This window comes from Vipera ursinii (genome assembly GCF_947247035.1).
Source record: "Vipera ursinii genome assembly, chromosome: 6".
NCBI lineage: Eukaryota > Metazoa > Chordata > Lepidosauria > Squamata > Viperidae > Vipera > Vipera ursinii.
This window is the reverse complement of record NC_139515.1, coordinates 79,809,101-79,834,033: the sequence shown is the minus strand read 5'-3', so window position 1 is coordinate 79,834,033 and position 24,933 is coordinate 79,809,101. Positions and strand designations below refer to the sequence as shown.

At 39.0% G+C, this 24,933-nt stretch overlaps 1 protein-coding gene across 9 annotated transcripts in view; it reads right to left on the bottom strand.

The window, feature by feature from the left end:
• The window catches only part of PLEKHA5 (pleckstrin homology domain containing A5), a 199,430-nt gene that overhangs the window by 64,182 nt on the left and 110,315 nt on the right, over positions 1–24,933 (bottom strand). For all 9 annotated transcript variants that reach the window (XM_083365276.1, XM_083365278.1, XM_083365272.1 and 6 more), the window contains exons 6-9: positions 22,926–23,030; positions 20,758–20,830; positions 13,062–13,162; positions 11,419–11,534 (exon numbers count right to left, since the gene is read on the bottom strand). In XM_083365276.1, coding sequence (XP_083221402.1) covers positions 11,419–11,534; positions 13,062–13,162; positions 20,758–20,830; positions 22,926–23,030 — 395 coding nt within the window. The remainder of the gene's footprint in view (positions 1–11,418; positions 11,535–13,061; positions 13,163–20,757; positions 20,831–22,925; positions 23,031–24,933) is intronic.

Below are 24,933 nucleotides of genomic sequence, written 5' to 3'. Positions count from 1 at the left end.
TGATTTTATCTGGTATTGTCGGTGCATTCCAGGTTCCCTCAATTAAAGGAATAGCATATATCAGGATCCTGGAAGTACACCTTCTCTATAGTAGTATCTGCCCTCTGGAATAACATTCCCCTCTGAAATTTGGGCAGCCCCCCACACCCCGGTTTGAAGTAGCTTGAAGCCCTGACTTTTCACCAGGGCTTTAGTAAAGGTGAGGGAATGGTCCCATGGATTGTGTGAATTTATTTCTGTTCCGGTCCAGCTTTTGTCATCTTCTTAACTTTTATTCCTTATTTCAGTTTCTGATTGTATTTTTTAAAAAATGTATTTTTCTTGTGAGCTGCCCAGTCATTGGGAGTCGGCTGGCATACAGGTTTAATAAATGCCACCTTAGTTTCCAGTTCTGAAAACTACTTATACACAGCACCTCTCTCTTACCTAGTTTCCACTTCAGTTTGCTGACCCTTATCCAACTATTAGCTATATGGCAATGCATGCGAAAAGAGGTAATTATTTTATCATAGCCACTGCCGCACAGAATCATAGGTATCTATATCTATTGGGGAAAACTACATGTGTCACTTTAGATGTATCTGAGTATCAATCTCATGTAACTAGAAAAGGACCCTGAAATTAAAGGTGTAGTCCTTTAAGCCATAAACATTTCCAGATGATATATGGTGATATAAATGCGTAAAAAATAGCCTGATTGATAAAAGCAAAGTCAGTATCTTAAGGTAGAAATTTACTTCTTAGTGGCCCACCAGATGCCTCTGGGGTGCTCATAAGCAGGACTATTATTATATTCCCAACACTTTCCTGCTGTACCTTTTAGATCAGACAAGTCAAACTCGCGACGTCGTGAGACGTGTTGGGACTGTTTTGCCATTGCCGGCAATGAGGTGGGCATGGCTTCCGGATGATGCCTCCGGGCCAGCAGTTTGACACCTGTTTTAGATGCATGCTGCTCCTAATCTAGAGATGACATTAAATTTTCAGGATGAAGAGTTCTTAATTGGCCGGTCATCCAATCCCTTTTTAAAGCTATTCAGGTTGGTGGCCATTGCTATAATGAATTTCACAAGTTAACTATACACTATGGGAAGACATTTTTTCCCCTTTAAATCTTCTTCCAACCAGATTCAATGGATGATCCATGAACCCCTGTTTTGAGAGAAAAAATTCTTCCCAATTATTTTCTCCATGCTATGCAGAATAAACATGTCATCACTCCATCACAGTTTTTCGCAATACATTTTCTTCCTCCCATTTTCTGCCCATTTATTGAATGAAAGAGATATCTTTTTATGATATGCCTGTCTCCACCTCAAATTACAAAACAAAAGTGCCCAAAAGATTGTAGTCTATTGCTACAGCAAAGGAGTTCAGACCCCCAATCATTTTGATTGCCCTCTTCCACACTTTGGCCAGTTTTATTATATCCATTATGGAATAGGACAGCCAGAAAATTCCTACAGTATCTCATATGCTGATATACCATAGAACTGTTGATTTACTAACAGTACTTATATACCACCACATTCCAAAGACCTGGTGGTTAATAAAACTATGTATGATAATATTTTTAAAATAACATCCCACCTTTCCTCCAAAAGCCCAAGGCCATACACACTGAACGTCCTCCATTTCCATCCTGTGAAACACTCTGGGCTGGGATAAAAAAAATAACTGGCCCAAAGTCATGCAGTCAGCTTCCATGACGGAGATGTTGAACCTGATCCTAATTTAACACTTGAACCACTATCCCACATGGACTCCCCAAAATTTGGACTAGGAATGTTGCTAACGGTTTTTGTATCACACATTGCTCTGTTGAAGACAACTGCTGCCTTTATAAAATGAAGTGGTGGCACACATTTCCACCTTTTTTTATGCATTATCCATTACAATGACCCAATTTTACAACATTTCTTCTGGCAGTCTTTAAACAAATGCATGGTTGTTAAAGGAATCTGGAATCTGGTTGAACAAGTCCGTTTCTCCCAATGGGCCTTTTGACAGAAAAGAGAAGTAAATGTCAGAAACTGGGAAAACCCACAAAAACATGTAGTTACGTGAGTGTGGGATACTATAAACGGCTGTAAATGCGAGCTGGTGCCAAAGACCCAAAATGCGATCGTGTGACTGCAGGGTGGCTGTAGGAACTTCCAAACAGGTTGTAAGTAGCTTTGGAGAAGTCTGTCGTAACTTCAGCCAATCGCTAAGAGACTTGTTGTTGAGCAAGGACTACCTTTAACTATCAAATCTGACCAGGCTTTTTTATTCCAGGATGCTTTCATTGAATCTGACCTCTTGCTAAATATTGATCTTAGCAACCCAGGTGATCCTGGGTAATTTATTTTTTATTTTTATTTTAATTCCATTTATATCCCGCCCTTCTCCGAAGACTCAGGGCGGCTTACAAGCTTAGCAGTAGCCTTCATTCTATGTATATGCCTGCTTATTAGGGCTTTCACACACACCCCAAGCGGCATTATTACAAAGTCAGCTTATTGCCCCCAACAATCTGGGTCCTCATTTTACCTACCTCGGAAGGATGGAAGGCTGAGTCAACCTTGAGCCTGGTGGGATGCGAACCTGCACTAATTGCAGGCAGCTGGTGTTACTTAAGGAGGCATTAGCCCACTGCTCCACCAAGGCTCTGCATACTGCCCCTTCACATGATAAAATACCTGAAGGCTTTTATCTGAAACATCCAATTTCTTGTCTGCACAATCAATGAACTACTTAATAAGAAAGGAATTTTCGTGAAGTCTAAGCTTTAAGCAATTTTTTTTACATATTCTCAATGCCATGCAAACAGGTTGCCCAAATATAAGGCATTTCATTCCTTAAAAAAATGGACGATGTAATGGCACTTTGCATTCTACTCCGTACATTGTGAAAAGGCCCAGAAGAGTTTCAAAATTCTATCCCATAAGATGAAGTCTTCAGCTTTAAATATATGCACAAAAAGGAGAATTTTCAATTAGAGAAGCTACTTTTTGATCCCATGCATTTTACTCTGAATCCTCAAAACGAATGTACCCTCGACAGCTTACAAAAGCAACAAGAAAAACAAAACACTTGAAACACAAAAGCAGGTATCTAATCAGGAAGGCAGAAATGAAGCTGCGGTCATAGAAAAACATATCATGTTTTTTTTAAAAAAAAAAAATTAAGCGCATGCGGACGTATCAATCTTTTATCTTCATTCAAACCACATATAAAGGTAAAGGTGATGTTATTGAAAAAACTATGAAAACTGACTTTTCAATCATTGATGCCGTAAAAACGTTAAGTAAAACCTTGCTCTATTAGCTGGTATTGCTCCTTTGGCAGAATCAGCCTCAGGGAAATGTTTCTTATAACTGCCTATCTGTTCCTGATACTCACTGGATATTTTTCCCCCTACTCTTTCATGCAGAAGTTTTTCAGCTGTGTGATATTTGAGGGCTTTTTTGCATCCACAGCTTGGGTCAAATCACCCCATAGCATCTCGATTTAGATTTAATTCTGGGCTTTGTCTTGCCCATTCCAGAACTCAAAATCCATTTTTTCCTCCAGCAATTCCTTGGTGGAGTTACTCAAATGTTGCAAGTCGTTGTCATGTTGCAAAGTCTTCTTTCTTTTCTGACAGATGGTCTGACGTTTTCTCAAGGTACAATGAAGAATTCATAGTGAATTATGAGTGCCTGGGTCCCGATGCAACAAAGCAGCCCCAGGCAATATTTCTTCTACTGTGCCTTACAGCTGGTATCGGGTTCTGGTGAAATGCCATCTTTTGAGTTTTGCCAAACATGTCCTTCTGGTGCTGTACCAAATAATTCCATCCTTGCCTTGTCCATCCCGAGCTCATTGTTCCAGAAGTCCTAGTCTTCATCAAGGATTTTATGAGCAGACGTTGGTCTTGACCTGATATTTTTAGGGTCAGCAAAGGTTTCCTCCTGACACTCCTATCATGATTTATGTAATTTGCCCATTTTCTAAGGATAAGGTAAAGGTAAAGGTTCCCCCGCACATGCGTGCTGGTCGTTTCCGACTCTAGGGGCCGGTGCTCATCTCCGTTTCAAAGCCGAAGAGCCAGCGCTTGTCCGAGGACATCTCCATGGTCATGTGGCCGGCATGACTAGACGCCAAAGGCGCACGGAACGCTGTTACCTTCCCACCGTAGTGGTCCCTATTTTTCTACTTGCATTTTTACGTGCTTTCGAACTGCTAGGTTGGCAGAAGCTGGGACGAGTAATGCGGTACTCGGGATTCGACCCGCCAAACTGCCAACCTTCTGATCGACAAGCTCAGCGTACTAACCCACTGAGCTACTGCGTCCCTTTCTAAGGATAGATTCATACAATTTGACAACAATAGTGATGAGAGCTACCTGTAGGACATATGATGAAATTCTGGTGTTCTTAGACATGTCTTTCAACATGTCTGGTGTTCTTAGACATGTCTTTCTTTCTGCTCCCTGGTTGAACTTTTTGGGATTGCCTGCTTGGACAAGTTGGTGATTGTCTTCTCCACTTGTAGTTGATCTTCCAGACAGCAGAATGATTGCTGTCCAATTGTTTGGTGATCTGTTTAAATCCCTTCCCAGACTCAGAGGTATCTATAACCCTTTTGAAGGCAAAGATCAACAAAGAACAACAAGGATCAAATAAAGCTAATGTCTGAGTTTAAATAACACACCAAATACACTCTAACAATCTTCTTAAAAAAAAGTCACCTGATCTGTGCCTCATTCTAATTTTAGATATTTGAGGTAGTGATAAATGTACAGGTGTATTTAGTAGTTCTACATATGAAATTTGCATTTATGTTTATTTAAATTACACAATGGACTGCAAAATGTTAACTGGTTTGTGATACTTATAGATCATATCCCCTCTATCTATCAGTATTGTTGAAATGAAGATCAAACATATCTGTATGTTGAAGAAGTCAAACATTTCAAGGGAGTAAACCTTCTAAAATTCGGTTTTCTGTATTTTTTCTTAAAGGCAAAAAAATTCCATTTTCAAAATGGCAACATAAAGGGACGAAATAAAAAGGCAATGCAACATTCTCCTCTGAGGATGGAAAAGTATGATTTTGTGGCTTCTTTTTATCTGCCAAGGACTTCAGAATCCTGACTGATATAAAGCCAAATGTCTCTTCAGAAAATGCAATCTTTAGAAGTAACTAGTTCAAATTCCCAGGACCAGCTGTTTCAGCATATTAAAGGGGAACCTTAATACATTTTGAACGTCTCCTGGTCACCGACATCTTAAATATTTGGTGAAATTCTAGTTATTTGTCTTCTGGAAAACAGTTGTGGCGTTAGGAATTATAATTGCGGCAAGTATTTGCTGACTTGGTCTGTGGTGTATGATAATTGTATCCTTTTAGAAAACAGCATGAGCTGCATGGTCAGCATATGTACCCAAGAAAAACTGAGCAAAAAGGTCAACTGCTTTTTAAAATTCAGGCTCTTTTCTTTCAGCTTCCATCCACTTTTTCTTCCTTCCTTCCGAGTCGCTCTATAGTTCCAGTCTATAGTTCCTACTGAGTTATGACCTTTCAGACAACCGTTGGCTCAGCCTGATTTTTCAAGCGGTCCTCTTTCTTTTAGGCACCTGGCTTCAGCATCAACACAATTCAGCAGCGTCAGCTGACCTTCAGAAAACATCTTCAGGAAACTACTTAGAAAGTCAGCCCAGTCCCATTTTGTACATTCATACATTTTGGTATGAATCCAAAGATCATGTAGTTCCTCCCCCACTTTCTGCTTTCAGTTATAATCTCTTTAATCTAAGTTTCTTTCTCAAAATATTCAGGATTCATCAACCTTTTTCTCTTCATCTTCACATTTCAGGCAGTCTTACTTTTGAGGGGTATTTTTTTTTAGTGCATTCTACTCCTGTAGCCAAGAAATTAAAAGACGCTTGCTCCTGGGGAGGAAAGCCATGGCAAATCTAGACAGCACACTAAAAAGCAGAGACGTCACCCTGCCAACAAAAGTGCGTATAGTCAAGGCTATGGTCTCCCCAGTTGCAATGTATGGCAGTGAAAGTTGGACCATAAGAAAGGCTGAGCGCCAAAGAATGGAGGCCTTTGAACTATGGTGCTGGAGAAGACTCCTGCGAGTCTCTTGGACTGCAAGGTGATCAAACCCGTCAGTCCTAGAGGAGATCAACTCTGCCTGCTCTTTAGAAGGCCAGATCCTGAAGCTAAAACTCAAATACTTTGGCCACCTAATGAGAAGGAAGGACTCACTGGAGAAGAGCCTAATGCTGGGAAAGGTTGAGGGCAAGAGAAGAAGGGGACGACGGAGAATGAGGTGGCTGGATGGAGTCACTGAAGCAGTAGGCGTGAGCTTAAATGGACTCCAGAAGATGGTAGAGGACAGGAAGGCCTGGAGGAACGTTGTCCATAGGGTCGCGATGGGTCGGACACGACTTCGCAGCCAACAACAACTTCATTACAACAGTTCTTTCAAGGTCTTTTTTTCCTTTGGCTAAAGCAGAGGTCATCCCCTTTTGTTTTTTTGCATCACAAACTACTGTTTCATTTTTACTTCTTTCCCTTGGAAACCATCATATAGTTTTTATCCTGGCTCCTTTTGCTTCTCTTCAGGGTTATTCTACTCTTTTTATGTTTCTTCCAGCCCAAACCACATAGGAGCTCCTCAAGTCTCAGCTTTCCTTAATTGAATTTACATTTTCCTTCCGTCCTACTAATGATTAGCTACCATGTTCATTCCTTTTCTAAGCTAATAATCCTTCTTAAATTCTTCACTGACATTTCAAACTGTGTGAGATGAAAGTACCTGTTTGCTGTACTTTATTCTTCTACCTCTGTACAGTTGTACATTCCCTGGAAACGCTGTTTTATTTATTTATTTTATTTAATTGGATTTGTATACCGCCCTTTCCCGAAGGACTCAGGGCGGTTTACAGGGAATTAAAACAAGAAATACAAAATTTAAAAACAATTAAAAAGATTATAATAGTCCCTGAGAGAATAAAAAACCCAATTAAAATTAAAATTAAAATTCTCAGCCTGGGCCAGAGAGCTCGAAGAGCCAGGTCTTCAGGTCCCGGCGGAATGAACGGAGGTCGGGGGCAGTCCTCAACTCTACAGGCAGCTGGTTCCAGAGGGCAGGCGCACCCACTGAGAAGGCCCTCCCCCTGGGCGTTACCCGCCGGCAATCTTTTACTGGCGGCACCCTGAGAAGACCCTCCCTGTGGGAGCGCACTGGACGAAGGGAACTTGATGCTGGCAGCAGGTGTTCCCTCAGATATCCCGGACCCAAGCCATTTAGGGCTTTATAGGTCATCACCAGCACCTTGAATCTCACCTGGAGGCAACCGGGAGCCAGTGCAGCTCGCAGAGTAGAGGTGTTACATGGGAGTATCGGGAAACCCCCATCACAACTCTTGCGGCTGCATTCTGCACCAGCTGAAGCCTCCGAGTGGTCCTCAAGGGCAGCCCCATGTAGAGAGCGTTGCAGTAGTCTAAACGGGAGGTCACGAGCGCATGAGTGACTGTGCGTAGGGCATCTCGGTCCAGGTAGGGTCGCAACTGGCGCACCAGGCCAGTTCTCTTCTATCTTAATCCTGCTTCTTTGCCCCACAGTAAAAAGTGCTGAATGCTACTTTTTTCCAGTCTCAGCCTTCTGCTAAAAGTCTCACTTCCATTTTTGAACCTCAAACTTAACTTTTGTTATCTTTTGGCACATGTACCTATGTGATGAATGTGGCCCATCACATACATCAGCCAATTTAGTTTCATTACCACTTTTTTCCTAGACTTACGACTTTGTTTTAAGTCACAAAGTACTTAAGTAGTACAACAAGAATGCCATTGTTTATTAAGTCATCCAGCTTTATCAAGAGATATGGGGATTCTTACAGTCACACCATCCTTATATTTTGTAGCCTTTCATCGACTGTTTAATTTAAATTGGAATGTGAAGGCCCAGAAAAATAAAAAAAAAGAGGGAGGGAAAAATAGAGCATGAGGAGATTAGTTTTCTGAAAATGTTTCCTTAAATTTTCCTGTAGATAAATAGGAAGTTATGGGGAAATAAAACATCTTTGGAATATTTTGGGTTTTAGAATAGGTAGCATTACTTCTAATTTAAGTTGTTATTAACTGAAAATATGTAGCATGAAGGGACCCAGGGAACTTTCACTAATGGTGAATTGTTACTTGCTTTCATTTGGTGCCCTAGTCATTTCTAGATAAGCTTTAATTTTTGTTTTCACATTTTCACACTATAGATACTAAAATAGGAGCTACCACAGAATGCATCAGTCTAAAACTCTCTGAAAAATGTCTTCATTTGCAATTTGGACAGACAAAAGCACTTCCTATTTACTGATTGCTTCATTAAATGCTTTTGGTCTGTGCACTGAAGGTAAAACAAACAGGGTGGATTATGTTCATAAGTGCTTGGAATGAATGGAGTCACTGTATAAAATCCTTCAACGTATTCTGATGGTTTATGCAGCCTGAGCAGGACCACTATTCAGCCAAAACTAATTTACAGCTATAAATTAAAGCAGAGATGAAGAGTGGAAAAGCCTATTTTGAGAACAGAAGCTGGTACAGATGATGATCATCTATTTGTTTGGCTTCTCTTATTCTGCTTTATTCAAGCTGTATCAAATAGCCTAGGCCAGGGGTAGCATAGCTGACTCAGGAATTCTGGGAGTTGAAGTGCATGAGTCATAAAAGAGCCGAGGTTGCCTAGCCCTGGCCTAGGCTAAAACCATAACCTTCACTTATAATGTCCCTTAATTTTAATTTCTTCCCTGCTCTTCTTTTTACTCTTAACTGATTTGATTTAATCATATATTTCAGACACTTTGCAATATCTGAGAAATGCTACGAATACTGTATAATCATAAAAAAACCCCTGTAGTATAGAGCTATTTTGAACAACAACAAGTTTTCATTGTTGGTTGAAACAATGTTGGTTGAAACAAGAAGAGATTGGACAACCATTTGTCTGAAATGGTATAGGGTTTCCTGCCTGAGCAAGGGGTTGGACTAGATGACCTCTAAGGTCCCTTCCAACTTCTTCTTCATCCTCATCATCATTAGTGTAACAGTGAATATTATACCAATATTGTATGATAAGCTAATAGAATTATATGCCATAACTGATGAAATAATTTCTTAATATAAAAGTGAAAATAACTGCAATATAAAAATAAAATCTTTTTAAATGGAAAAGTTAGATTTTATTTTGTAAAGAACCTATTTCAATTTACCTAACTATATCAGAAATACAATCAGAAATATAGCCAAATGAGGATTTATTTCATTGTCTGAATGTCAAATTTGCTCATTCAAAACAATGTGCATTATTTATTCTCAATAAACCTCTCCGATCATTATTAAACCTGAACCTACTCATAAACAAAATGAAGAAAATCAAATACACACACACAGACACACACACACACACTGTAGCAACATTTATAACAGACTACGAGAAAATAATTTTGGGAAAATGTAGATTAAAGATATTCACTAAGACAATAGACGTCTAGAGAAATACGCTATGTTATAACACTGTATTCAGACTGTATTATACAAAAAGACAGATTTAGAATAGAAATTATGAGTTACTGGTTCAATAAGAAAAATGCAAAACTCTTTTTATTCCACAGTAATAATAGCAATTTTTCAGATACCAAATGGTTATTTTCAACTTGAAAATTATAAGAATAAAAAAGGCAGGATTCAGGTTCCTTCTCCTTTAGATACCATTTTCGCTCTAAAATAGCTTAAAATACGATTATTTTGATTTTTTTTCCAACTTTCAGGATGGAGATGAAAATATCCAAGTCCAATCCGAAAAGCACTACTTATTTCAGCTATTGCAAATAATCAGGGCAGTAAATACGAAGAGGGAAAGAGGGCTGGGATTTTATTTTGCTCCTTTGCAGTTGACATGTTTTCAATTCCCAGGGCTCAGAAGCAAAACTAAAATTCATAACTTTGTTAAATAAAAGCTTTCATTCTTGGGACACTAATGTTTTCCTAAAACATTATCAAGCTTAATCATAAACTGTAAACAACAGAAAATAAATACAGTGTTTTAACAGAAACAGCCAAAAATCCAATTAGGGAAAGTACATCCTATTCAAAGTAAATTAAACATTTAGTTTGTTTTGCAGACTTGCTTTGTTTTGTTTGGAGCATGGAAATATTAAATATAACAAAAATAGTAAAATATCTTTTATTTGAGGTGAATACAGTATCTAATTTTAATTTATTATTTATGTATCCTGAGCAACTTTGCAGTTCAGTAAGCAGAAGCTAGAATGTGAACAATCTAGGCCAACATAAGTTTTCATGTACTGCCTGCTAAACCCATGAGAACAATATTATGGATGAAATTTATAGCCTTGGTTGTCAAGGGAAAAGTCACCTTAGCTCTGTACCACTGTATTGCAAGGAATTATTGCTACATAAAACTATACTACAAAATAGGGCAACAGCCCATTAAAATCCACTTATCGCCTCTACAATTCTTCATTCTATTACTGACAAAATGGAACAAGCCTTAGTAGCATGAAAGCTGCAAACAGAGTATCTTTACTGTTCATAGATTTGTCTGCTTCCCAAGTCCTAAAAAAATGCCTGTGTCAGCCACAAACAACCAGATCCAGACCCAGACGCAGACATGTAGGGTTTAGACTAGCTACTTTATTGTCTACGGAGATTCTCAAATCAACCAGGTCATGGTTGTCCCAAAGGTGCTTTTTCAAAAGGCCACTGGACTTTCTTTGGTTTTTCATTATAGATGTTTCACTTCTCATCCAAGAAGTGATGAGAAGTGAAAAGTTTTCAAGGAAAAAATAAAGTCCAGTTGCCTTCTGAAAAAACACCTTTGGGATAGCTGCTTTATTGTTCTCTGCTTACAATCTAGGAATCTCCCCAGACTGGCAGACTTGCATGGGAAAGACCAGATAAGATTCAAAGGTATGGGGGAGGGGGGGGGTCATCAGACCTTGCCCTCTTGTATTAATGTAGAAGGCCCAAACTACCGTGTTTCCCCAAAAATAAGGCCGGGTCTTATATTAATTTTTGCTCCAAAAGATGTATTAGGGCTCATTTTCCAGTTTGGTCTTATATCTGGGGAAATACGGTACTAAATATATCTGTCTAGCTGACGATCTTCATTGGGGCTTATTTTGGGGGTGGGGCTTATTTTTGGGGAAACATGGTAACTCCCCATTTGAGTCCTCCTTCTAACTGGGACAGTTGCTCTCCAACAGTCTCCTAAAAAAAAACTGAACCTAGACAGAAGCCTTGGGAGATTGACACATCGTTTGTCCAGTAACCTTAAGTACAAAACACATCTCCTCACAATATGCAATGATGGCCGGAACCATAACTGGCTGATTCTATGGGGCTGTCAACTTACATTACCTTTTCACAGGCTCTGTCTGTACAAGAGCTGCATCTATCATGGCTTTCATCCATAACTCCATTTCCTTCCCTGTATCTGTGCAGAAATAATAGGTCCTCATGTTTGGATGAGCTGCCTGATTGGAAATGACACGGTCATTTTGTGGGGAGAAAGGGACAACATTCTGTAAGAGGGAAAAGAGAGAATGGGAAGAAAAATCAAAGATCATTACTGGTTTCCTTAATCAGTAATTTATCGCTTTCAAGATTTATGCAAGCTGCTGCTAGAAACTCACCCCACTGTAACTAATACAATACTATTCGTCATTGTGCTCATCTTCTGAGGCAATTATATTTGAGGAAAAGCACATTAGTATTAAATTTGAAAGGCTTGTTGTTGTTCAGAGCCCCTGCTGAGTTTCTAAATGATTTCTATCAATTATAGAATAAATATTTTCTGCCGGAAACTGGTATGCAGATTATAGAAATGGATTAGCTGGGATCGGGGGAAAAAACAAAACAAAACATAGGATGTTGCAAATATATACTCACCCATTAAAATATGAAGCGTGATTTAGTTTACTCATCGCCAAGAACAGCTCAAAGTAGTTCAAGTCCAGGAAACAAAATGTGAAAGGTCAGGACATTTTATAGAAAAAGAGTTAATTATGCATACAATGAAGAAAATGTACCTTGTAAAACCTATGCTAAGGACAGCAGGTTTTCACTTGAATGTCTGAACTACAGGTAGTCCTCAACTCACGATCACAATTGAGCCTCAAAATTGTTAAGTCAGACATTTGTTAAGTGAATTTTGCCCCATTTTACAACTTTTCTTGCCTCAGTTGTTCAGTGAATCACTGCAGCTGATACGTTAGTAACCTGGTTGTTATCTGGCTTCCCCATTGACTTTGCTTGTCAGAAGGTCGCAAAAGGGGATGACAAGAATTTTGATCACATGATCACAGGGATACTGCAACGATCATTACGTGTGAAAAATGTTCATAAGTCACTTTTTTCAGTGCCGTTGTAACTTTGAAAGGTGATTAAACAAAAGGTTGTTAAGTTGAGGACTGCCTGTATATTCTTAATGATACAAGTAGTCTGCTTTAGTTTGGCAAGATTTCTCTCTACAGGAGATTTATCCAAGGGTTAACAGCTTCAGGAGTTATGGGTGTGGGAAAAGACTAACTTCATTAAAAAGAAATTGGATGAGGAAACTATATGGAGCAGGAAGAGGAAGTAACTAGCTTGCACAGACAATGCTAATTAGAATCTCTGACAGGTATTAAAAACACAAAAAGGCAATGCTCACATGTTGTGCTGGGTTGAAATGAATTTCAGTTTAATATGTTACAGATCCCACTAATTGTGCTTTATTGAGTAAGCAAATTGTTTGCATAAAATGCATTTATTTCCTGAGCAAACTATAAAAGTCTTATGCTGAAGTTGCAGGAGGATTACAATCAAATCAAATTATTCCTTAGTTGGTTAGAACGGAAAGCAAACACACACATTCCGATTTAATGAAACAAGGAAGAAAATGTCTGTGTGCATTTTGTTTCAGAAACTGTTCTGAGGCCCTTTCTGTGACTCATGTGTTCACAATTACACTCCACTGAGATACAAAACACCACAAACGCGAAGTTGAAGGATATTCTCACCTTAAATGCATATTTGCGGTTGATATGATCTTCAGAAGAAAGCATGGCTATCTGAAAGCTTGGAAGAAGAATACTCCCTAATATTCCTTCTTCTTTTTCATCTAGAAAATGTAGAAAAATAATTGAGAAAAGAAGGAAATTATCATGCAGTGTAAGAAAAAAAATGCACATACATCTTCCCTACAGCTTTTGGAACCTGAATCTTTTATATTTAGCAATTTCACTTGTTCTTTTCCTTTTGTAACCACCATCTGTTTTCACAACAGATTCTTAGAGATGACAAGTAATGATGCTTTTAGAGTAGAATCTGATAAACAGCTAACTCTGTCCGGCTCTCCGCTTATCTTCTAGAGACGAATGTGTGTGTTTGTGTAGGCATGGGTACACAGAACGAGGATGATTGAGGCTAAAGAAGTTACTGGAGAAAGAATGTGTCAGGTGCAAAAGATAGGTCCACACATGAAGGTCCAATTAAACCGATTTATTGCTATTCATGCCAATGTACAAGAATATTCTCAACTGCATCTCCTTGGAATTGGATAAGGAATTCAAGGGAGGTTGGACTTAGTTCACTTGTGACTATGCAGGGATTCTAGACTGATCCCTCTTTTAACTCTACCCTCGGATTCTACAGCACAGGTGTCAAACTTGATTGCGTCAGATGATGTATCATGATGTTTTTTGCCTTTGTGAAGCTGGGGTGGGCGTGGCTTGCATATGTAGTGACGCATCTGGACCTCAGGCCGCCAGTTTGACACCCCTGTTCTACGGAATGTGAATAGGAAAACAATTTGAAAGGACTCCTGGGGCTATAAATCTCCATTAAACTATGCCATTTCTTCCAGCAGTGAAAAAGAATAATCAGCTAGAAACCCAACTGCAAACCCTAGGTCGCCAGCCACCTCTACAGTATGTGTCCTGTTACCTCCTTCCTTCCCTCCGTCCCAACAGAGATCATCTCAGAGCCACTGACTGATTCTTTTGACAGGTCGTCATAAATATTTTCCCCCAACCATCAAGGTTATTATTTGACTGAATGGATAGGGAAGATTAAACAAAAGACCTGAATTAAAGGCCTGTTATTTTAAAGACAGTGTTAAGGTAAGGGATGACTCTTGAGTAGAGAGGACTCTGTAATTCAGCTATGCAGTGTTTCATGTACAGTTTGGAAGGCATCCTTGGAATTTATGGGAATAAAGCATTTGTCTGCAACTCATTAACACAAAAGAATAAGAGACTTCCATTGTAGCAGCCCAATCCTGGATCCAGGCGCAGTAGCTTTAATACATTAATTATTTTAATTAATTATTAATTAATACCACAGCTGCATTGGCATTCTGTGTGTTCCAACACATTTTTTCTCAACTGAATCCAAAGCATAGCAAAGCTTTACTCTCGGGTATATAAAGACCATCCTGCTCCTGCCAGTTCATATTCCTGCTAAAGACTAGACTGAATTCTGCAACTGCTTTTCAATCTGTGTCTGCCTGGCCCCAAACAAAGCATATATCTCCACGTTGTTGAGCACTCAGGGAAGGTATCCTATGGCTGTTTTTAATGCAGCTCTGAAATAAAATAATGCTGTGTTTTTTTCTCTCAAAAGAAACAGGCAGGCTTCAAAGAAGGTTATTAATGCCACAACATAAATATTCTGGAATTTTAAAAAAAAAGCACAAGTCAGTTTTAATTAAACACCCCTTTGGATGCAAAGAATATATGTAGATATTTCAGTGTGTTAGTACTCATGAAGGAACAAGCACTGAATAAACTAGAGCAGCGGCCCCCAAACCTTTGGGGACCGGGGACTGGTTCTGTGGAGAGAGGTTTTTCCATGGACTGACGAGCGCGTGGTGGTTTCGCATTCTGCCTGCATCTTCCTGCTTCGCTTGTTTGCGCAACCCGGTTTCTGGCATGCCGCGGACCGGTGCTGGTCCTCGGACTGGGGGCTGAGTTCCCCCCGATCTAGAGAAACAATACTATGCTGGAATATTGTCTGTCTGTCTGTCTGTCTATCCGTCCCACCCACCCACCCATCATCCTTTCCTCCATCCATCCACAAATTGTCTTGCTCAATTTTTCTCTAATTTGTTTCCTTTTTTCACAGCAGTTCTATTACATTTGAACGCAGGCAATAAATGAAAGTAGTCATCTGAAATTATGTTTGCATTGTTAAAGGGTACACGTGATTCCCGAGAATCAAGAGAATCAATATGATGCAATGATAAATATTGGGGCGCATCTTAGGAGCTCAAGACTGGGGACATAGGATTCCCTTCTCCTATTCTTCCCTACAACATCCATGCTATAAGGCGAGTTGGGATGAGAGAGAGATAGAAGAGTAAAGTCATTCAATGAGCTTCCATGGCTGAGGATGGCCAACGTCTTAAGCACCACACTGCAAAATAAACACATTTGTCTGTGGATGGAATATGTTAACTCCCACTTTATGTGCCAAATGAATTTACATCACTGAACACCGAACGACAGGCCTCATGCCAGACTGTGAGTGGGATTTGCATGTGTGGCTTCTGTATGGAACTCCCCACAAATCTTTATGATGCCCACAAGACAACCAAGATAACTGAACATTGTGGCAGTCTACACAACTTAAAAACAGTGTTTAATTCTTATATCAACCAAGATAAAACAAATGCCTCATCATGGTTTGCATTTAATTAAGATTTTGCTAGCTGGAAGCAGCACACCTGCCTCAGTGAGTATAAAACAAGAGCTTTGAAAGTCTTAATTCAAATTTCAGTTCAGGGTGCTTTCTGATCCTCAGTCTCTAATATACAATATGGGAAAAAAACTTATCTATTTTCTAACATTATCATACACTCCCTGCTATGAATACTTTCTCCTTCTGCTAAAAATAAGCACCACTTTGAAATTCTCTATCCCAGTGATGGCGAACCTTCTAGAGACCGAGTGCCCAACTCCCCCTGCCCACCACGCTGCCCCTGCCCCGCCCACCCGCAGGGCCAACCACTGCCTCTATAGCCCACCGCAGATCGCCATGGTGGCCCAGCAGTGCCATGGCAGCCAAACCCTCCACACAGCATCTTCTGCGCGTAATGGGGTGTGAGGGTGGAGTCTTGTTCCTGCTGCCCGGCTGCCATGTCTTTGGCTGCGCTGCTCTCTGTGGGCCGTGCCCGGGGGCAACTCTCCTCCGGGGGAGCTGCTGGTGAGAAGGGGGCTGTGGGGGGAGGTGAGGCTGGGGCAACAGCGCACGTGCCCACAGAGAGGGCTCTGAGTGCTGCCTCTGGCACGCGTGCCATAGGTTTGCCACCACTGCTCTATCCCCATGAAGGCCTGGAAATCCTCCACCTTCTGAATTGGATCACTTAGCTTGAAAATTGTCCAATGCAGTGGCCACTACTACAGGACACCTTGCTTTCCTGGCTCCAAAAGTGATAGTAAGATTGATGGTAAGTCACTATACTCCAGCTGAGGAAATGGGAACACCTGTTTAATTGTATGCTGTTTCAAAACAATCTACTCTATTCCAGTTAAATGTCTAATTTATTTCTAATTATATGTAAATTACAGTGGTTATTAAGGATAACCATATCTATTCTGAAATTGTTTGCATTATCACCATCTTATTAAAAAGAGCATCTCTATAGGAGTTTCTTTCATCTATGAATTTCTTTGCCTCCTACATGCATTTTTATTTGTACACAGAATATGAAAAGGTTTAAGAAACAAACAATGATGGTTCTCTTATCTCAGGCCTTCGGCACAAATATTTATTCAATTAGGATGCTCTATTGTCTGCAGCAAAGTCGAATTTGCTCTTTTATCCTTCAGCAAATGCAAGAAAAACAGGAACCAAAAACATTGCCACAATGATAAACTACTACTGAGTTGAGCAAAAACCTTGAAACTTCAGGATAAAAAGGAGATTTATTGAATCTGAACTTCGCATATTCTTAACGTATTTACGGAAACATAACATTAAAGTTGCAAGAATGGTTATAAACATTTGTGTTTCCTATACCATTGTAACAAAGGTTGCTTAGAACAGTTGTATGTTTTATCTACAAGTTATTTTCACTGCATTTCTTGGGATAGGAAAAAAAAACCCCTCATTCTGGCCTATAATATGCATTAATTATTGCTTTTATTTTTATTATTGCATTTTATACTACCAGCTACTGAATCTTACAGCAATTTACAATAAAAGTAAAACCAGAATAAAAAAATAAAGGGTATGCAGAACGTTCATGGAACATTCTGATTCTGAAACAACCCAGCCAATCATTCCGAGTGTTGCAGAAACTGATTTTTGTAGTGCACAATTTCTCTTTTAATTCTTCTATTCCTCCTTCCACTATGGTAATACAGTATTTGCAAGTGAACGTTAGAATACCTGGTTATTAACACAACCTCCTTCAATTCTTTTACCGTGGGTATATAAGTGGACTATTTATGGTCTTAGCAAGTTAACATATAAATGTAATGTTGAGGCTAAAACCAATAAACAAAATGGAAATACTCAAATAATTAGCATTAAAGATATTCAGAACTTTTAAACCTGCTTAAGATTAGTAATGCAGATGGATATAATAAGACAGGGGTCTTCATACTTGGCCCTTTTATGACTTGTGGACTTCAATTCCCAGAATTCCTCAGCCAGCGTGCCTGGCTGAGGAATTCTGGGAGTTGAAGTCCACAAGTGCCTGGCTAAGGAATTCTGGGAATTGAAGTCCACAAGTCATAAAAGGGCCAAGTTTGAAGACCCCTGCAATAGGATGCTTTCAAAAAAGATATAATGGCTGCTGTGGAAGATGGAGTTGTGTGGAAAAAGATGGGAAAGAGAAACCATGATTTGGGTATAAAAGGGAACTGCACCCTTACACATAGAGCAATCAACTGTTAAGCAAGGCTTTTATTTTAGTTTGTAATAAATATTCTAATCTATTCGTGTCATGTGCGTGCCTGAGAGTTCAGCTGAATACAAGACTAGCAGATTAGTAAAACTTTGCAAAGACAGTGGATTGAGATTTACTGTCAGATCCTGGTCTCTGGACCTTGACAGAAATGGATGAACTGACTTTCCTTTCCCACTGACAGCCATCTCCCTAATTACAGTACAATTTTAGCTCAACCAAAGTCTCCATGTATTAAATTACAATACTGCAGCGGGCCTAATTGTTACTCAGAATGGGTTGGCTTTTCCCACAGTCTATAATCTTTCTGAACATAACAGCTCTGCATTTCTAAACAGGATCATAACATGAGCAATGTGGTTCTTCTGTAATCCTTTAAAGTGAAAGGAATTAGCTCAGTTTAAAATTATTGCCATATTTCTGCTGGGAAACCTTGGTTTGCATTCTATTGCAGTCTCCCAGAGCTGAATATTAATTCTTTCACTTTAACATTTGGTCAATGGACATTTACTTTTATCACAGACCAAAATCTCCTGGATGATCTTTAACTCATCTTGAAGATGTTTATGTTCCAATTGTCTTTTCTTCACCATTATCTGAACCTGCCAGTTTTTAGTTTCAGTTTTATTATACAGATACAGATACTTTCGTAGCTCTGATCAAACAGGTGCTTCAGTATTATATATGAAAAATGTGATAAAAAGGTTTGAGCATCAGAATGAAAACTATCCTGTATCTGTTTGTCTTGTGATGCCATCCCTTTTAATTCGGAACTAAGTGAACTCAGCATTAATCTTGCTTGGATAGGAAACCATCAATTTAAAGAATCAGTACCAACGTGACATCAAAAAAAATCACCCAGGCCTAGCAGGATTTGAACCATGCAGGTTTTAAGGACAGAAGTGGCTACAAAGAAGGTCACATTCAAATCCCCCAAAATGACAATATTTTAAGCAAAAGAAATAGCTCAGATATAGTAATACGGGGGTCTTCAAACTTGGCCCTTTTATGACTTGTGGACTTCAACTCCCAGAATTCCTCAGCCAGTGTGCCTGGCTGAAGAATTCTGGGAATTGAAGTCCACAAGTCATAAAAGGGCCAAGTTTGAAGACCCGTTCTAACAGAACACTGCACTTTCAGCAACTTATAATTCCCAGCGTCCCAGCTGCCTGCAATTAGTGCAGGTTCGCATCCCACCAGGCTCAAGGTTGACTCAGCCTTCCATCCTTCCGAGGTAGGTAAAATGAGGACCCAGACTGTTGGGGGCAATTAAGCTGACTTTGTAATAATGCCGCTTGGGGGTGTGTGTGAAAGCCCTAATAAGCAGGCATATACATAGAATGAAGGCTACTGCTAAGCTTGTAAGCTGCCCTGAGTCTTCGGAGAAGGGCAGGATATAAATGGAATTAAAATAAAAAAAATAATGGTTACTTTCCTGAAGACAAAAAGTGTAAAAATTTGCAGCATCAGTCATAGAGGAATTCTCTATTGCATACAAAAATCTCTGAATTGCACTGAAGTGTTTCAGTGAAGGAATAGGCTCCTTTTGGCTCAGTTAAGCCTGGGATTATCCAAATGCAATAACTGCTACCTACCTGAGGATACTAAGATTAAGCCTGAAACAACACAGAATGATTTGATGCTTCAAAACTCCAAAGTCAAAACTTCAAAGTAATTCACATATGACCCTTTATAAACTCTTTTATTGGCTTTTAGTAAATCTCCCTTGCAGCTGAAAGCAGTTGAAGAAAGATTTTCATTCCTCTACATCATATTTTCCAGGTTCTTCTTAATCAGTTTGCTATTTTGTGCCAAAAAATTTTTTAATCTATCAGCAAAAAAAAAAAAAAAAAGGAAAGATCGGGAAACTTAAGCATCAGAAGGGCCCATGGGATGTTAAGAAGCATATGCTACAATTTTGGTTTTCATAATTAGGACAAAGTGGGTTATACTAAGGGTGTGAGGAATTCTGGGAGTTGAAGTCTACAAGCCTTAAAGTTGCCAAGTTTGGATAGCCCTTCTTTATACTGTTTAAACCACAACGAACAAGCCTACTCAAGAAAAGAGATCCATAAGATGAATATGTATACTACTGCTATGGCTGTCATGAAACAATTAAAAGGAACAGTGAGAGTACCCCACTTTTCAAAAGTTGTATGGTGGCTTCCCTCAAACATCCTAAATTCTAAATGAGCGCTTCTCAACCTCAGCAATTTTAGGATGTGTGGACTTCAACTTCTAAATTCCCATGCTGGCTGGAGAATTCTGGGAGCTTAAAGTCCATACTTCTTAAAATTGCTGAGGCTGAGAAACACTGCTCTAGATTATTCTGAATAAACTGCAGCACAAGTGCAAAATTTGTATTCATGAAGAACCTGTAGCAGTATATCAGATCAATCGGAGAAAGAAACAACAGCAGAATATTTAAAATCAGGAGTACAGAACAGAAGTACTTGATCTATTTATTACGAAGATTGTGAGCTTACCAATGTTTACTGCTGCTTCTGATATTGCATTTACAGAGCAACAATAACACAGCTTGTGATATAGGTCAGGGGACACACAAGACAAAAAGACAGAGTTTGTTCTGACCCAGATAGCGCAAGGTTAGAACTGTGACCATTAATTTCCCATGGAACAAATTAAGGGTACTGCTCAAATCAGCACTTTTATTTTTATATCAACAGAAGGGCAGAATGACCATTACTTGTTCCAAAGTCGTCATCTTTTTTTTTTAAAGATAACATAATATATTTTGTAAATACAGCTTAACCCCTTTGCTTAGAACCATTAAAAAGACTTACCTCGATAGTAGAAGAGACAGAGATCAGAAAGAACAAACCATCGCTTCTTCCAGAGCTTCATGCCGGTACTATCCTGTAGATAATGAAATACAGAATCCTAAGAGATGGGAAGTGCAAGAGCTTTAGCACATTACCAAAATCAGAATCTTTCTATAATTCTGGAATATCCTGGGTTATTACATATTGGTGCAATTAAACCATTAAATGTTTATCATCGCAAATAAAATCCCACACTGCTTGATATCTGAGTCCTGAATCAAAAGATGTATGTATAAGAGTTGCCAAGGAAACCAATAATATTAACTTTATACCCTGGAAATGTTCCCAACTCACCTTTCTGACTTGTGTGCAAACAATTTATTTATTTTTTATTTTAATCCCATTTATATCCCGCCCTTCTCCGAAGACTCAGGGTGGCTTACAATTTAATCACAAACCAATGTGCTTAGCAATAGCCTTCATTCTATGTATATGCTCAACTAAACATGCCTTCTTCCTGAGTCATAAAGCTCTACTTCTGAACACACGTTTTCAAATGTGTTTGGGAAATTGTTATGAGAAAAGACATGATAACATCCCCCCCCTATCTACCTTTTCTTTGTATCCCAATAATCACTACTTGTCATCTAGATATCTAGAGTTACAGGTGAAGGGTGTCGTTTTCATCCTGTCATCCTGACACACACCCCATTTCATTGAGTTGTAAACCTATGCTCAGATTGAGAACCTCTCTGATGGCTGAAGAATGGAAGTGAACAGTCCAAGACTAGAAAAGATTGTTTTCCAAACATAAAGTAGGTGCCTTCAATATTAGGGGACATGAAATGGACAGCAAACACTCAATACAGTATAAAGGACATGAGGTTTAAACTCCCAGGGGCCAACATATCAATGTAACTAGATTCTGAAGGAGTCAATCTTTGTCTCTGTAAGAACACCATTCGTATCAGCAGCAAGAGCAATTTATCTTTGAATCTTTGAATCTTCCACTTTTAAGCTTAAGAGAATGGGTCTCAGTACCTAGAGTGAAACAGGACAATGCTAAACACTTTAGAACTTCTGAGAAATAAAGACTCCAATGGCACAGAAAGAATGGTAGATGATATATGAAAACAAGAAAACAACAACAAAGCTGGCTGGTTAAATCTGGGAGTTGAAGTCTACCCAGTCAGCAAGGTGACTTTGACAGTGACATAATCTCTTGTGGCTGGCTAAGGTTCAACTTATTCCACATTGAATTTTAAGAGTGGCAATTGCCACAGCAGCAAAACCTTGTCACAAGTAAAGTAAAAGCTTATGAAATACTACTCTTGGCCCAGAGACATATTTATTAGTAAATTAGTAAATAAATATGCTAAATATCTGGATTACAATATAAATATTACAGATTACAGTATTAATATTTATATGTTACTTATATGTAAGGGTGTAGGTCTATACATATGTTGTATATAGTATGTTTTAAATGTGTGTTATGTAAGTAATTAACATGTGAGAGCAAGCAACTAAATTTCATTTTTAATGTGTGCCGTTGTGTCCACAGGAAAAAAATGACAATAAAGGTTATCTAATATGCTAAATATCTGGATTACATAAGCCAAATTAAGTAAATAAGATATACGGTACTAATAAATTACTTTAGCTCAAACTTCAGTACTCACTTTGGGATATGAATTACATCTTTTCTGCATGCATACAAAGTAAAAGGCAAAAAATGGAAGTGCTACAGTTTTTTGTATGGTAGAACTGCAAAGGTGAATTAAACCCAAAATGATTTATATTGCTTCTGCTTTTGAGAAAGGTTTACAATATAACATTGTACAACACAAACAGAATCTCTAACAGATGTGGCCCTATTTGGGGGAATAAATCAAATCCAAATAATTGAGCAAAGTTTTATCTAACGCACTGTCATTTTGCAGTAGTTATGCTTCACCAGCTAGTATAGTTTTCCAATTTCCTTCTGGCAAAAATAACAGAAAGCAAAATCACACATCTGCAAGTTTGTGGCTTCTCCAGCAGATACCATTAGCAGATTACCTTCCTCATATAATGTAGAACAAAGCTGGGAGTCTGGACTTTTCCTATCTCATAATTGCAATGCTACATTTCAGGTGACTGTTATGTAACACCCCCCTCCAACCCCTCCCCCTCCAGATAGACAATACCTGTTTATACAGCCAGCCTCGCCTAACGACAGGAGCATTAGGATTTCTTTTTATTGAATTTGACCTCTTTCCAAAATTATGGACCTTTTTTGAGGAGCGTGATGTCTAAAAATAAAATAAAAATAAATTATCAATATTTAGTACGTATAGCACATATGTAGAGCTACCTCAGAGAGAAAAGCCTTATTTGGATCACATGCTTCCCTTAGGACTTATTAAGAAGTTACATTATTTTTCCCAGGTAAATCAGTAGCTATTTCGGAGTTTTTGCTGACTTATGTTTTCTTGAAGCTTTCAGCAAAGGAAGAAACTCTACTCCCAAGCATTTTAACAAGAATATAAGTTTTAGCAAGAATATTGGGAACAGGACAGAGAAAAGAATCACTAAAATCGAAAGAAATGTTAGCCAGAAAGCCAAATCATGACCAAAATGAGCTAATATTGCTAACTTAGTTATATCTTACTTTGCCAAGATTCTTCCACACAGTAAACCCTTTAGGTTAACTGAGTGATTGTGCTTACTAGGTAACTAAGCAATTGCTTTTTTTTTTGGCTTATAGTTTTCTCAGCAAGTACAGCAATTTTGTGTTGTCAATTAAGATGATGGTGATCAAATCACCCTGAATCAAGGGCTTTCATCAATGGTCCTTTGCCAATTTACAGTGTAATGCTAAGGTGGGGAACAGCACCTTATAAAACCCACTTCTATTATCACAAGTATCATAGATATGAAGTGACTTGATTCAGAAAAATCAGATCTTGCAAGGCAATTGTGGTCTTTTTGAGATTTAAATGCAGACTTATAGATCCCATGAAAAGTGCAGCGCAGAATGTCTGATATATCATGTACTTTCAGCTAAAAATGGTAGAAGGCATCTGATTTTTTATTTAATATTTGTTGTTAAAGTATTAATTGGAATGGAAAGCTGGGCTCCATGGGCATGTAGATATTTGAGCAAGAAAAGGAATTCAAATATCACTACACCTTTTATTTTAAGTTTAAATGTTTGCCTGCAAAACAAGAGAAAGAAAAAAGAATCAGGCTGTTTTAGGTTGGCCCAAGAGTAAGAAATACAGTTAGAAACTTGTAAATGACCATAACATCCACATTAATTCCACATGAAATCAACATTCTAGTGCCCTATTTCTGAATTCTTTCCTCTCAGAAAGTAAAGTTAAAATTGAATTGCTTCAAATATACCCAGGATTTCCCATTTGACATTTAAAAAATAATAATTCTTCATTATCAGAATAATGTTACCCTAACACAGGGCTTTTCAACCAGAGGTACGGGTACCACCTGCGATACATTCAAACCTGGCAGGTGGTACGCAACCATCCTAAAAAAGTGGTAGCGGGGGAGGGGAATGAGCTGAACCGGTGGCAGCACTGCACAAGCCTGAGTGAGAGACGGTTGGAGCTGCAGGGCTGTCAGGGCTCAGTGGAAGCGCCAGGATCCAGCTGGAGCTCGGCAATGATCCTGAAGCGCCGATCAGCTGGAATGTTGCAGCATCTCCAGGGTCTTGTGATTTACATTCAGATGCTTGGCAACTGATTCATATTTATGATGGTCACAGTGTCCCAGGGTCATGTGAAGTGACCAAAACCTGCTGCAATCACCAAACATCCCCTACCCCAAACCCACTGCTAATCCTCAACAGAAATGCTCACAACAATGAAAACCTTGGACAGGAGGAAAAGCGCCACTGGGCGGGCAGGTGTCTTGCTCAGCTGTGGCTTGGGGGGGGCACTTTTTTCAGTGCCATTGTAACTTCGAACAGTCACTAAGCAAACTGTTGTAAGTCGAGGACTACCTGTACTTCATCACTTTTTTCCTTTTTTTTTGGTCATCAAGTTTTTGACACCTTGCTAGGCGACTGGTGGTACTCGGATGTTGCCATATCCTAAAAGTGGTGCAATGGGTGAAAAAGTTGAAAAGCCCTGACCTAACAGGTACCACTATTTATTTTCCTTGGGTATCATTCTGAAGAGCTAAGGAGAATTAATC